The following is a 13,861-nucleotide window of genomic DNA, read 5'->3' on the forward strand; positions in this document are numbered from 1 at the left end:
TAATATTTTACAGTAGTGTCTAGTGGCATCTACAACACGTGTATAAATAATAGTACAAAGTTCATAGTTCTAGTTCATAGCTTTGGTTTTGTGTCTCCGAACAACAAAAACAGAGATTAAGACATTTACAGTAAAGCTAATCCCTTCAGGTCAAAGGTCATCCTCAGGTCACAGGTTAGTATCAGTGAACATGGTGTGCTGTTTCTTCACTGTACTGAAGCCTTTGATGGAGTCAACAAACTGCTCATCGTCCATAAACTGAAAAATAAAACCATAAAATGAACAATGAAAGACGAACAAAGCCCCCAAGCTTTTGCATGCATGTGGCATACATTTTTTGGGTCCCTCACCATCCCACTGTCATGGCCGGAGATGTTGGGGTCCCAAATCTCACTGTCTCCTGTCAGAGACTTCCCGTCCATCACTTGGCTCACACTGCGCCTCAAAGAGTTAACGCTCAATATCCCCAGCTCGTCCCCAAGGTCCTCCTCACATTTGCCTTCTACCTCCTCCTGGTGGACAAACACGGTACTATCAGTGACACGTTTGAGTCAGACACTATCATTCTGTGGTGTTTTGTACCTCAATCTTTAGGGTGAAGCCTTTGAGTGTAACACTGTTGGAGAAGCCAATTGTGTCTGGAACTGTGTCAAACTGGGGGGAACGTTTACATTTGTAAGTCTTTGCACAAGAAGTATGAATATCATTTGACCTTTGTGAAATACATACACAGCTGGCATGGAGGTCAATATTTATTGAGTTAAGATAAGATTACAGTGGTGGTCCTAATAACACTGGACACATGAGTGCACTACAGTCTGTAGTACTTATGCTGTAGTACCTATGCCCTGGTCTGTAGTACTTATGCCCTGGTCTGTAGTACTCATGCCCTGGTCTGTAGTACTTATGCCCTAGTCTGTAGTACTTATGCCCTGGTCTGTAGTACTTATGTCCTGGTCTGTAGTACTTATGCTGTAGTACTTATGCCCTGGTCTGTAGTACTTATGCCCTGGTCTGTAGTACTTATGTTGTAGTACTTATGCCCTGGTCTGTAGTACTTATGCCCTGGTCTGTAGTACTTATGCTGTAGTACCTATGCCCTGGTCTGTAGTACTTATGCCCTGGTCTGTAGTACTTATGCCCTGGTCTGTAGTACTTATGCTGTAGTACTTATGCCCTGGTCTGTAGTACTTATGCCCTGGTCTGTAGTACTTATGCCCTGGTCTGTAGTACTTATGCCCTGGTCTGTAGTACTTATGCCCTGGTCTGTAGTACTTATGCCCTGGTCTGTTGGGTGTGTGTTTGCTGCTCACCAACATAGAGTTGCTGGGCGGGTACACAGCCATGGGGCTCCTTTTCTCCATGGTTATTGCCACCAGCGGGGGCCTCTCTCTGTTGAAGGGGGGCTTGTTCAGGGCCTGGTGCCACAATGAAAGACTCAGTAACTGCGTTTCTTTACGTCACCATCAACATTCATTGTGATATATGTGTCTGAACACACCTTATTCAGCACAATAGCAACGATAATGGCCAGCACCAGCAGGGCGATGGCTGCCATAACAACAATGAACCACAGCTCCTTGTGGACCGGCGTGTCAGCCTGTGCCCCATCCGCCCCACGCTCCCCTCCTTCTGCCCCCGGAGGAGTGGCACCTGCTGCATCTGTGGGACACAAGTGATAACATTAATATTGCAGGCGACTGTAGAGGATAACTGTGTGTCTTTTGCAACTTGTACAAGTCTATGAAGCAGGAGAGAAAGTGGATCACAACAATGTAGAGCGTAAAACAGTAACGGAATGCAATGTCTTATTAACAATTCATATTATTTCTGTGGCTTTCTAAGGTATTTTGGAATAGTAAAGGGCTGATCTAAACCTGGACAAGAAGCTAACACAGAGAGACATGAATACATTCTTGGTTGTTGGCCTGGTCCCAACAGAAAGACTCACCAGTGCTGAGGTCCGTGGTTGGGCCGGGGATGGGGGTGCTGGCAGCCCCTCGTTGTGTGATACATGGATCAGAAGGTCACACCTGTCGCACCATCAATATTTTACACCTGATCACTAATGTCCACAAGTTCCAAAAATATCTGATATAATAGCTTTTTGTTGGGTTAATAAAATATGTTCCTCGAAAGTGAAGATGTAAAATAGTTCACCACTCGCTGTTCTGTGGAATTATCTGACCATCTGACGTCCCGTGAGCCTTTGCCTGTCCGCAGCAGTGCCATGGTAACAGCCAGGTGTCCCATTTCACTTCACCTGGAGAGGCCCTATCCTTTTTGCATATGCTATCATAGCACCTTTAATTGCTGAAACAGGACAATGATGGAAATAATAACAGATGTAGTTAATGAACATAATGTTGGCCTTTAAAGTAAAGTGGTTTTAAATACTGGAACAGAGCCATTTCTAAATGAAATGTGTCTCTTTTACCCAGTTGACTGTGCTTTTCACATAACGTTTTTATGTATCAACACAAAGCATTAACAACATTTATATTTTTCTGTGCAGACCATTATTTTGCCATGGCCTGAATATTGGTACGTTACCGTGCAGCTTTTCCACAAGAGGGCAGTAGACAACAACTATATTGTATTGTAAAAGCTGGAGACCAAATATTAATGCTTCAAACATATTTTACCAGTAATAGACTTTTGCAGCGTATTGCCTTGGTAACAGTAACACTGTGAGTATTGTTTCTCTGGCATTCCTGAGTCACATCTTCATTTGATTGACCCGATAATGACCTAGTGTTTCTGAAACTGTGTTTTTTCCTCTGAAAGTCTACAGTTTGCTTAATGAAAAGGATTTAAAAAATATTTTATTATTTATTTTTCATTTCTTATAGACCTTGATTAGAGCTACAGCAGAAACGATCTAATCCTTCTTGAGACCTGGTTTAGCCCTATTTTAAAGTAGGAAAAGTCCTGTTTCACACCTTACAACAGGTGGCACCCAGAGGGTAAAATATTTATCTAGGTGGTACCAATATGTGAAAAATGTGAGCCGCTAGAATGTCTAATTCCATTTTTTTTCTTAATTTTTACATTTTTAAGCCTCAGGATATGTATATGTATATTTTAATTTTAATTAATTGATTAAATGGAATTACGCTCAGCGAGAGACAGAAGATGGTGCCAAATGCTCTTTTCCAGGTCGCCTCTAACTGTTCATCTCACAGTTGTACGTCAGCTCGGTGGAGAGGACAGACCAGAGGAACAGCAGCAGATTCAGTAATCATTTGTGTCAGTGCAACTGCTGCAGGATGCAATACAACTTTTATACTTTGAACAACTAATGGAGAAGTACATACATAATACACTCTATTCAATTTATTTTTGTAATGCCCAAAATCACAACAGCAGTTGCCTCAATGGGCGACACAAAAGAGTGCTTTTTGTTTCTACATCAAGGGAGTTTTTGGATAGTTTTTAGCAAATTAGAGACTATTCTAAAGTAGTATACGTTTGATTAATTTTTTTACATTTAATTAATGTTTTTTGACATTAGTAGTACATTAATGCTATAACTAATTATATTATAATTACAAATATTTATATACAACAACAATTAGCCCAGTGCTAGACAACTTACCACTACATACATTACATACATATTACTAATCATTTTTCCAAAAAAACAGTCTAGATGACAACAACTGAATCTTTTTCTACCATATTACTAATGACCAAAATATATCCTCAGTTTAAATATATGTGAGGATGGCTGATAAAATGTTGAACCTTCAATGTTCAAAAGGGTCATGGTTTTTCATTGTTACTAGATGCCCTCTTTTTAATCATTACAGACAACTCCCATTTGTCTAATAATTACCTAATCAACATTCATATCTAGCCTTGATGATTCAGAACAATGTGTTTTTATTGAGGAAGTGATCTCACCCTTGAGTGCCAGAATCAGCCATTTTCACAGCTTATCGCCGCAGGGCCCCATCCATCACTTGCTGTCTGTGGCCCTCCGACGCACCAGACACATACTAACTCATTTAGGCAGACGTTTCACTCAGAATTCTAACTCACTTACCTCAGACTGATGTGCTGAAAAACTGCACTTTGTCCAAATGTCCTGAAAGGCTTCACTGTGGGGCACCTCAGGGATCCTTCTTAGGACTCTTCTCATTCTGCCCCTGGTCAGGGCTGTGTTTCCTGGGCAGCAATATGACAACAATTAAGACAACTCTATCTTATATGAATAAGATAAATATGTCAAAATCTAAATTATTATGAATGTTGCTAAGAAAATATGCAACATTTTAATATTGGGAATATCTGTAGGTTGATAAAAAATCTCAAAATGCGGCAAAAAGAGATGATTAAAATTAACCGCCAAAATGAATAAGATATTCCTTTATTGTCCCACATGGGGAAATTTCATAATGAATTAATCGTTGTCACACCCAACAACTAATAACACAAGGCTCCTATCATGTTGTCAATATACACAATTGTATGTAGCACGTTTGCCATTAAATAGGCATAAAATCCCAATTTAAGAGTCTTGATTCTACTCATTGTCCTTCTTTTTAATGAAAGACTAATTAGATTTTAGTTAGCCTACTATAATTCCCTGTTGTTTATTTCCACTGCACTACTGATCTTCTAGTCATCTTGTTTGATGGCATTGTCTTCTTTTATTTTGATTGCATTGCCACAGTTTTACAAAATAAACCACAATGTAATTTTGCTGGTTTGCTTTTTAATTAGAATGAGAAGCAATTAGCATCTTCTAGGCTAGTTTCCCCATGGATCTATTATGAGTCTCCCATGGCTAGGCGGCTAGTTAGCCTACCTAGCACGCACGTTTAATGTAAGTTCATATCAATGAATATCATGTCTAGATAAATGCAAAAACTGGCTTCTATAAATATATTTTGTATGTTTTCTGTCAAAAACATAAATGAGGATTTGAGCAAAAATGTTACTACAGAAAAAATGTTACCTACCTCTCCTGGTGGGCTGCAATTAAGACCATGTTTTAATATAGATTTAAGATCAAGAAAACTACTATTACTGGTTTAGTTTAAAGAAAATAACAAAGCCGATTTCAACAGAATTGTGTTATGTCCAATTTAATCAATTTAATAATTCACTATGTAGGCTATTCAATTTGTATCATCAAAAAATAATGATGAAAATTAATTATTATTCCTCAATAATCAAACTCAAAACAATTCAAGAAGACTTCCTTACTCAATTCCTTTCTGAAAAATGGTCTATTTTATAATGCTTAAAACTCTAACATGCAGGGCCCGCCCACTATATGGCTGGGGGAATGGACAAGGGGACATTTTGTCTTAGCTTCTGTATCAGCCTTCAGTATTGTGATGACGACCGTCCCTGGAGCCACTGCTAGACTTCATTACATTATGGCTGTTAATTATAAATCTCCATCCAACTGAGCTATGAAAGGGCTCCAAGTGCCATAATGGGCCTGACTTGGAGATGACAGTCCATCGTCAGACAGCACAGCAAATCCACTTACTAGGCCGTAATGAATTGGTTATGAAGTGTTTCAGTTGCTACAGAAAGATGACACTTAGATGCAAGCTCCGCATTAAGGGATCATCTTTATTGCCCAAGAATCCACCTGAGAATGATAGCACAGCACAACAGCCTAACAAAAGCTTATTTGCATCTTTGAACATCTCTCTTGGCATAAGACATAACGTTTATATACAGCAAAAGGTACAGTATACATTTAATATTGCTCTCCTATTCAAATAATATACAGATAGTGTCACAGTACCCTAATAAAAACACACTTCTTCTGAGTATAGATTCCTTCCCTTCATTTTAGATGTGCGTAAAAGACCATTTCCAAGTTTAACTATTCTTCACACAAGACACAGACAGTAAAAGAGGGCCACCACCAATTTCCCCAAACGTTATGGCTAAAAGGCAAAGTAGTGCACAAACTTCATCCTATACATACAGTTATATCTTGACATTAATCTCTTCCTTACAGTTTTTGTTAGTTATTTATTATCGTGTCTACAACATATTAAGTACACTTCTATTTAATGTATACTTGATTTTCATGATATGCTATTAATCAGTGCTATAGTGGCATAAGCAAGTATATAAAATTATGTTACAATTTAAAAATATGTTAAAAAATCATTGAATGTCATTTCTTTCTTCTACACTCCATAAATGCCAAAGCAACAATAAAAGAAACAGCCACTTTTAAATAAATACATGCTGTCACTGAGTCATTTTCTGACATTACTTTCCCTGAACATTTCTGCTAAAACCAAAGAGGCTTTCATTGTTTGAGTGGATTACATTAGCTATTCCCGTTATTCATCTGCTTTTTCTGAGATGGACCTAAATGTTGCAATACACTGCAATGTGAATGTCTCACAGGCCACATCGTTTTATAGTGGACAGTTGCTGGTGTTTTTAATAGTATGCAGTGCAGTATTTTAATCTTTGGCAAAACTTGCCTCTTAGGACACATTTATTTTGTCTGTACAAAATTGACAAATAAAATTAAACCATTAAAAGGCTCTCTAAATGCACTAGGATGTATTAACAAGCTTCAAGATGGAAGAAATAATCCATAATTTTCAAGTATAAGAGAAGTCTCTTGACAAAGAAGCTCTTCTTTTGGCATAAAAATGTTGATGTCTCGAGAAGGTGAGCCTTCAGTTTTTCAAAGTCCCTAATTTCTCTCTGACCCAGCTGCAGGCCAGTACACAGTTAGTGTAATATCTGTATTTGCAGTCTTCATTCAGAAAAGAGAAAAATTATAGGACACTGGGACAAAGGGGCACAAAAATAATCCAGCAGCTTTCCATTATTTTTGACTTCCAGGTCTGAGCAGATTTGAATGCAGGCAAAATTAATAGACCTTCAATTCTTCATTGAGTTTATGCTGACGCTAATGGTGGGATGTCTGTGTTAGGCTTTTGCCTCCAGCAGTTCAAGGAACAGTTTGTGCATCGGCACACGCCCGTCCTGTTTGATGCTGCAGAAGTGCTGTACGGCCCGTGCAGAGGTCTGCCTCAGGAGGGGCAGCGTCATGATCAGTTTGCCTGCTCTCCGAGGGTCCTCTGGGTGATGTATGCCCTCATAGTCCTGGAGAGCTCCGTGTAGGACATCCTGGAGTCTCTGCACCGCCTCTGTGTCTTCAATCTGCATGGAGTCTGTCAGAACGGTAACGTTAGTTTGACCTTATTGTTGGTGAAAATAAGATTTATTTTCTTTGTTTTATACATGATCATACGTACTACACATGATCACAGGTACCGCACATGATCACAGGTACCGCACTTGATCACAGGTACAGCACTTGATCACAGGTACCGCACACGATCACAGGTACAGCACGCGATCACAGGTACCGCACACGATCATAGGTACCGCACATGATCACAGGTACAGCACACGATCACAGGTACAGCACACGATCACAGGTACCGCACACGATCACAGGTACCGCACACGATCACAGGTACCGCACTTGATCACAGGTACAGCACTTGATCACAGGTACCGCACATGATCACAGGTACCGCACACGATCACAGGTACAGCACACGATCACAGGTACCGCACACGATCACAGGTACCGCACACGATCACAGGTACCGCACACGATCACAGGTACCGCACACGATCACAGGTACAGCACACGATCACAGGTACAGCACACGATCACAGGTACAGCACGCGATCACAGGTACCGCACGCGATCATAGGTACCGCACATGATCACAGGTACAGCACACGATCACAGGTACAGCACACGATCACAGGTACCGCACACGATCACAGGTACCGCACACGATCACAGGTACCGCACATGATCACAGGTACCGCACACGATCACAGGTACCGCACACGATCACAGGTACCGCACATGATCACAGGTACAGCACTTGATCACAGGTACCGCACATGATCACAGGTACCGCACACGATCACAGGTACCGCACACGATCACAGGTACAGCACACGATCACAGGTACAGCACACGATCACAGGTACAGCACACGATCACAGGTACAGCACATGATCACAGGTACCGCACATGATCACAGGTACCGCACACGATCACAGGTACCGCACATGATCACAGGTACCGCACATGATCACAGGTACCGCACTTGATCACAGGTACAGCACTTGATCACAGGTACAGCACTTGATCACAGGTACAGCACACGATCACAGGTACAGCACATGATCACAGGTAAAGCACATGATCACAGGTACCGCACACGATCACAGGTACAGCACACGATCACAGGTACAGCACTTGATCACAGGTACAGCACACGATCACAGGTACCGCACATGATCACAGGTACCGCACATGATCACAGGTACAGCACATGATCACAGGTACCGCACATGATCACAGGTACCGCACTTGATCACAGGTACAGCACTTGATCACAGGTACCGCACATGATCACAGGTACCGCACACGATCACAGGTACCGCACACGATCACAGGTACAGCACACGATCACAGGTACAGCACACGATCACAGGTACAGCACACGATCACAGGTACAGCACACGATCACAGGTACCGCACACGATCACAGGTACCGCACACGATCACAGGTACCGCACTTGATCACAGGTACAGCACTTGATCACAGGTACAGCACTTGATCACAGGTACCGCACACGATCACAGGTACAGCACACGATCACAGGTACCGCACACGATCACAGGTACCGCACTTGATCACAGGTACAGCACTTGATCACAGGTACAGCACTTGATCACAGGTACAGCACACGATCACAGGTACCGCACACGATCACAGGTACCGCACACGATCACAGGTACCGCACATGATCACAGGTACAACACATGATCATAAATCATAAACCCAGAAAAACACAAACTAATGCATCCTTTAATAGTTTAAGTAAAATTATTAACATTATTAAATTCCACAATCTCTCTCTGTTTGAATAGAGTAGTGTTAGGCCTGTATGGAGCGGGTTTTACACGCGTATGGTTTTGTGAGAGTAAGAGTGAATAATTAATTATTATATTGATCACTTCTGGTGGACACATAGTGAGCTCATAATAGACCTGCAACTTACAAGAACTGCCCAGGGTGAACCGCTATTTTGATAATAGCTGCTTGAACAGATTGCACTCCCTTTCAACACAGACAGGAATAAATAATTGATAATAAAATCAAACTTCATGTACCTGAATTGGCGAGTGCAATTGCCTTCAAAATCACAAACTCCTCCTTTTCCATGCTCATGCTCTTGTACTTCTTCACCAGCTGCAGGATGGCGTTGTTGAGGTCCAGCAGTCCGGCCAGTTTGGACTGTTCCTCGTCCATGATGTAGTCCTCGGCGTACACCAGCTTATCCTCAAGGGTCAACGAGCGAAACACCACCCTCAGAATTAAAATCTCCATCCAGGCACTCTGCAGGAGGCTCATCTGGTCAGCAAGAGACAAGGACGGGAAGCCTAAGGGAAACACATGAAACAGAACTGCTTATAGACCAGGCAGCTACTTCACAACACAACATATGATTATTATTAGGTTAGCTTGAAGAGGTAACTTCTTTTCATATGGCAATGGTCCCAGAATTAACATAATACTTTGTTTTGTTTATTTATTTTATTTGAATTATGACGGTACACATGAATCGATGTGTCAGCAGCAGCTATAACATAAATATATCGTATTTAGCACAATAACTACACTTCATCCGTTGTCCTTAGCCAAAAAAACATAAACATTCTACTAGACATCAGCAGTCACATTACAAAGCATTACACGGAATTAAACATTAACCTTGTAGACAGACAGACCAGCAGACAGGCACATAACATGACTACATACAGTGAGGAACACAAGTATTTGAACACCTACAATTTTGCAAGTTCTCCCACTCAGATATTATGGAGGGTTCTGAAAATTTCCCTGTAGGTGCAGTTCCACTGTGAGAGACAGAATCTTTGAAAATAAATCTGGAAATCAAATATGATTTTAAAATAATGTATTAGTGTGTTATTACTGCAAATAAGTATTTAAATCAGCAAAAATTAGTCTGCCTTTAAAAAGTCCACCTCTTCTCCACTTGTTAATCTGAATTAGCAGCACTTGTTTGAGCTCGTTAGCTGCATAAAGTCCATCCCATAATCAGTCACACTCCAACTACCATGGACCAGACCAAAGAGACTGTCAGAAGACACCAGAGACAAAATTGTAGACCTCCACAAGGCTGGAAAGGGCTACAGGGCATTTGGCAAGCAGCTTTGGGAAAAACGATCAACTGTTAGAGCAATTGTTAGAACATAGAAAAGGCTAGAGATGACTGTCAATCTCCCTTGAACTGGGGCTCCATGCAAGATCTCACCTCGTGGTGGATCAATGATGATTAGAAAAGTGAGGATTCAGCCCAGAACTACGGGAGGAGCTGGTCAATGACCTGAAGAGAGCTGGTTCCACAGTTTCAAAGGTTACTATCGGTAATACACTACGTCGTCATGGTTTTAAATCATGCATTGCACAGAAGGTTCCCCTGCTTAAGTCAGCACACGTCCAGGCCCATCTGAAGTTTGTCAATGACTGTCTGGATGATCCAGAGTATCAGATTATAAACTCCACTTGTCATGCTTTGAGGAAGATAAGTACCATCCCAACAACACCATCCTTACTGTGAAGCATGGGGGTGGAAACATCATGCTTTTGGGTGCTTTTTGCACAGGGGACAGGACTTCACTGTGTTAAGGAGAGAATGAATGGGGCCATGTATTATGAGATTTTGGGTAACAACCTCCTTCCCTCAGTCAGAACATTGAAGATTGGTCATGGCTGGGTTTCCCAACATGACGATGACCTGAAGCACACAGCCAGGATAACCAATGAGTGGCTCCGTAAGAAGCATATCAAGGTTCTGGAGTGGCCTAGCCAGTCTCCAGATCTAAATCCAATAGAAAATATTTGGAGGGAGTTCAAACTCGGCAACAGCCCTGAAACCTGACAGATCTAGAGTAGATCTGCATGGAGGAGTTTGCCAAAATCCCTGCTGTGTGCAAACCTGTTCAAGAACAGCAGGAAACGTTTGACCTCTGTAATTGTAAACAAAGGCTTCTGTACCAAATATTAACATTGAGTTTCTCAGGTTTTAAAATACTTATTTGCAGCAATAACATAAATTATTTTAAACTATGTGATTTCTGATGATTGATGATTGAATGATTTTTTTTTAATTTAGATTGTGTCTCTCACAGTGGAAATGCACAGACAATGAAAATTTCAGACCCTCCATAATTTCTAAGTGGGAGAACTTTGTTCACTTACTTACTTTCCTCACTGTATACAGACATTGCAAAGACAACAGTAACTATTTACAGTAAAAATAACAGTCAGAATTTAGTCAGAAGAGTCCAAAGAATAAACATAAGCTCATCTACGGATGCATGACTTGTTTGTGTTCAAAAAGCCACCACCAAAACACAAGGGTAATGAGGCTTGAACCAGTTTAAAGTAGCCTTATTAAAGGGAACAGGGCTTCTCAGATCTGCAGTTTTGAACAGAAAATCAATAAACCAGTTTCTATTATTGAGCCTTTTTAAATCAATATTTAAGTTTACAATGAACAAAATTAAAAATTATACATTCTACTTATGTTATAGTTAAATTCTAAATATCACCAAAAAGCAGAATATGTAAGAATGGTGAGCTTTTGTAGTTCTTTAGTCTTTAAGTCGATTCATCGGCTGATGGTGTCTTTGTCAACCAGATTTTTTGTCTTTTTTTTAGTTTGCTAATTCTTTTATTTGGATAATATAGATTTATGTGCAGATCTTTAGAAAGGAGAAGACATGTAGTGAGTTCGCTGGAGTTTTGGGTTGTGACTGGACAGTTTAATCTGCCTTCTTCACTTGCTGTTCACGAGTACTTGATGTTGTTTTTGCTCAAGGTGCTATTTTCTTTGCTGGATTTTGAGAGCTTTTGCCAGTGCCACGCCCCGCCCCCCCACCTTTCAGTCTATTAATAATACACGGGGTCTTTAGTCGAGCACGACTTTCTTTAGTCAACTACAGCCCAAGAGGTAAACCAAGGTCCACTATACTAATTAAGATTTTGGATCAAATTAGCCCCTGTATCACTAATAATGTTTTTCTCAGAGGATTGTGACATTGTGTAAAGGGCAAACAAAGGACAGAGGGATTGAATAGGTTGTGAATTTAATTAATCTCCAGGGGACACACCCACTTTGATTAACAATTACACCCCACATGAGCACATTAAACACCAGCACGTCCGCTTCATAAAGGCATCTCTCTCCCGCTGTAATTAAACAGATGATTTTACAAGGCTGAGGGGATGGCGCGTGGGCTGTTTTTATATTTGACACCATCAGTGACAGTTATCAGGATCCACCGCTCTTTACGGCCATCACAGGGAGGTGTGTGTGGCGCCAATTTGTCCACCGTCACTCCCCGATTGATTTGAAACGCGTCTTTACGGGGTTTCATTGGCCAATAGGGATCCGTATTGTGGCACTTGAACATTGATTAGGTACAAGGGACCTGACGAGCCGGCTTAACAATGGAAATGTCGCAATATTGGTACAATGCCAATAGATACAGTTTCCAGTCAAATGTATTGTCAAACACAAGCGGAATCTAAATTATACTTTTCAATATTTACAACTATAATAGGATAATGAGGTATGTCGGCAAATGATGGGATGGAATATATTAGATTACATTTTGACCTATTTGAATATCTTAAAATAACATAGCAGTTTCTCACTCATTCACTCAATCATTGTCTTTACGTTTTTCCTTTCTCTTTGGGGTCACATCTTTACATTCAAGTAGTGGTGTTTTGCATGAACATTATTACAGCCCTTCCTGACACAACCACTTACATTTTCTTTCAGCAAAATAAACAGGAACATCTGACGTTTAGAAAACAATTGCCTCTGTATTATCACGGCGTCACAGATCGGCGGCGGCTGCTTTCACGCTCAGGTCCGAATGCCAGCTCACAGCGGACTCAAAAGGCCACACGCGAACGGGCAGTTGGTCTTTAGCCAGCTCATCTGCCAGTCTGCCCTTCAGACTCCAGCGCACGTCACTGTCAATCTGCCTGATACGAGCTGACGTAGAGGCAAAGGGAGAGCGGCCCTAACAGTGGCCCGCTCACACTCACCTCCCCCGGGGCAAAGAACTCAGATGGCCGGGGTTTCTTTGCCCAGGACTCTGGTCGTCTCAGCGCACAGGGCGGTGTAGCATGCCACTCACCCAGAGCTGATATGACACAGCCATTACGCTTCTAGGGCGGCACCATCTTTAAGATCTGTTTTTGTCGCTGTCATTTTTTCAGATGGCCATTATTGTTCTGTGCTGCTATTTTGCATCATCTTGAGGACAGATCCCCTTTTATCTAGGGGATCTATAAGAGGTGAAATGTCTGTCCAATGTGTGAACTGTAATAATGTGTTAGCTATGTGTGCTAGTTTTAACATTTTAGGCACGGTAGTCTTTTTTTCAACTTTAGCATGTTGTGTGTGGTCATGGACAATATGTAATTTAGCTCAGCATTGCAGTTTTTGAGAGGAGTTTTTGCCCAGTAGGCTTTATTGGACAGTATAGCGTGTAATGTGGTAGAAGAGCAAGGAGGGCATTCAGCAATTTGTATTAGTCAGGAATCAATCTTACAACTTCGCAAGCTTTAATTTTGAATATTGAAAAGATGCTATTGCAGCGATAGTAAACATTTGGTCTCTTTGTCTCCGTGTTTGTGTGTTTTGCAGCCTCTGGGGTAAATCTGCTCCATCCGTGGCACTGCTGTTCTGCTGGCAAAAATGCTACAAATACTTCCCATCA

The 13,861-nt window shown here is 41.3% G+C and overlaps 2 protein-coding genes across 5 annotated transcripts in view; both read right to left on the reverse strand.

Annotated features, from left to right (window-relative positions):
• Positions 1-129: 129 nt before the first annotated feature.
• Positions 130-2,062, reverse strand: LOC140356493 (usherin). 2 transcript variants are annotated; one of them, XM_072441464.1, is made up of 6 exons: positions 1,952-2,062; positions 1,502-1,662; positions 1,314-1,418; positions 583-654; positions 333-512; positions 130-258 (listed from the first exon to the last, which is right to left on the reverse strand). In XM_072441464.1, exons 2-6 carry the CDS (start codon positions 1,556-1,558, stop codon positions 169-171), a joined length of 504 nt encoding a protein of 167 aa, XP_072297565.1. In that variant the 5' UTR covers positions 1,559-1,662; positions 1,952-2,062; the 3' UTR covers positions 130-168. The 2 variants fall into 2 exon arrangements, with proteins under 2 accessions (XP_072297565.1, XP_072297573.1); XM_072441472.1 differs by having other exon boundaries at positions 138-258; positions 351-512.
• A 3,510-nt stretch (positions 2,063-5,572) lies between these two features.
• The window catches only part of LOC140356454 (estrogen-related receptor gamma-like), a 36,813-nt gene continuing 28,524 nt past the window's right edge, over positions 5,573-13,861 (reverse strand). For all 3 annotated transcript variants that reach the window (XM_072441417.1, XM_072441397.1, XM_072441408.1), the window contains exons 7-8: positions 9,209-9,478; positions 5,573-7,172 (exon numbers count right to left, since the gene is read on the reverse strand). In XM_072441417.1, the coding sequence (XP_072297518.1) occupies positions 6,928-7,172; positions 9,209-9,478 (515 nt within the window). In that variant the 3' untranslated portion in view covers positions 5,573-6,927. The remainder of the gene's footprint in view (positions 7,173-9,208; positions 9,479-13,861) is intronic.

The sequence above is a fragment of the Eucyclogobius newberryi genome, unplaced genomic scaffold (assembly GCF_026437365.1).
Source record: "Eucyclogobius newberryi isolate DKJ021-1_F unplaced genomic scaffold, fEucNew1.0.hap1 SCAF_1, whole genome shotgun sequence".
Classification (NCBI taxonomy): domain Eukaryota; kingdom Metazoa; phylum Chordata; class Actinopteri; order Gobiiformes; family Gobiidae; genus Eucyclogobius; species Eucyclogobius newberryi.

Coding starts and splice junctions, on each gene's coding strand:
- LOC140356493 (XM_072441464.1), bottom strand. CDS start 1,558: ATGGCAGCCATCGCCCTGCTGGTGCTGGCCATTATCGTTGCTATTGTG. Junction 1,419..1,501: donor TTGCTATTGTGCTGAATAAG/GTGTGTTCAGAC, acceptor TTGTGGCACCAG/GCCCTGAACAAGCCCCCCTT. Junction 655..1,313: donor CGCCCAGCAACTCTATGTTG/GTGAGCAGCAAA, acceptor CGTTCCCCCCAG/TTTGACACAGTTCCAGACAC.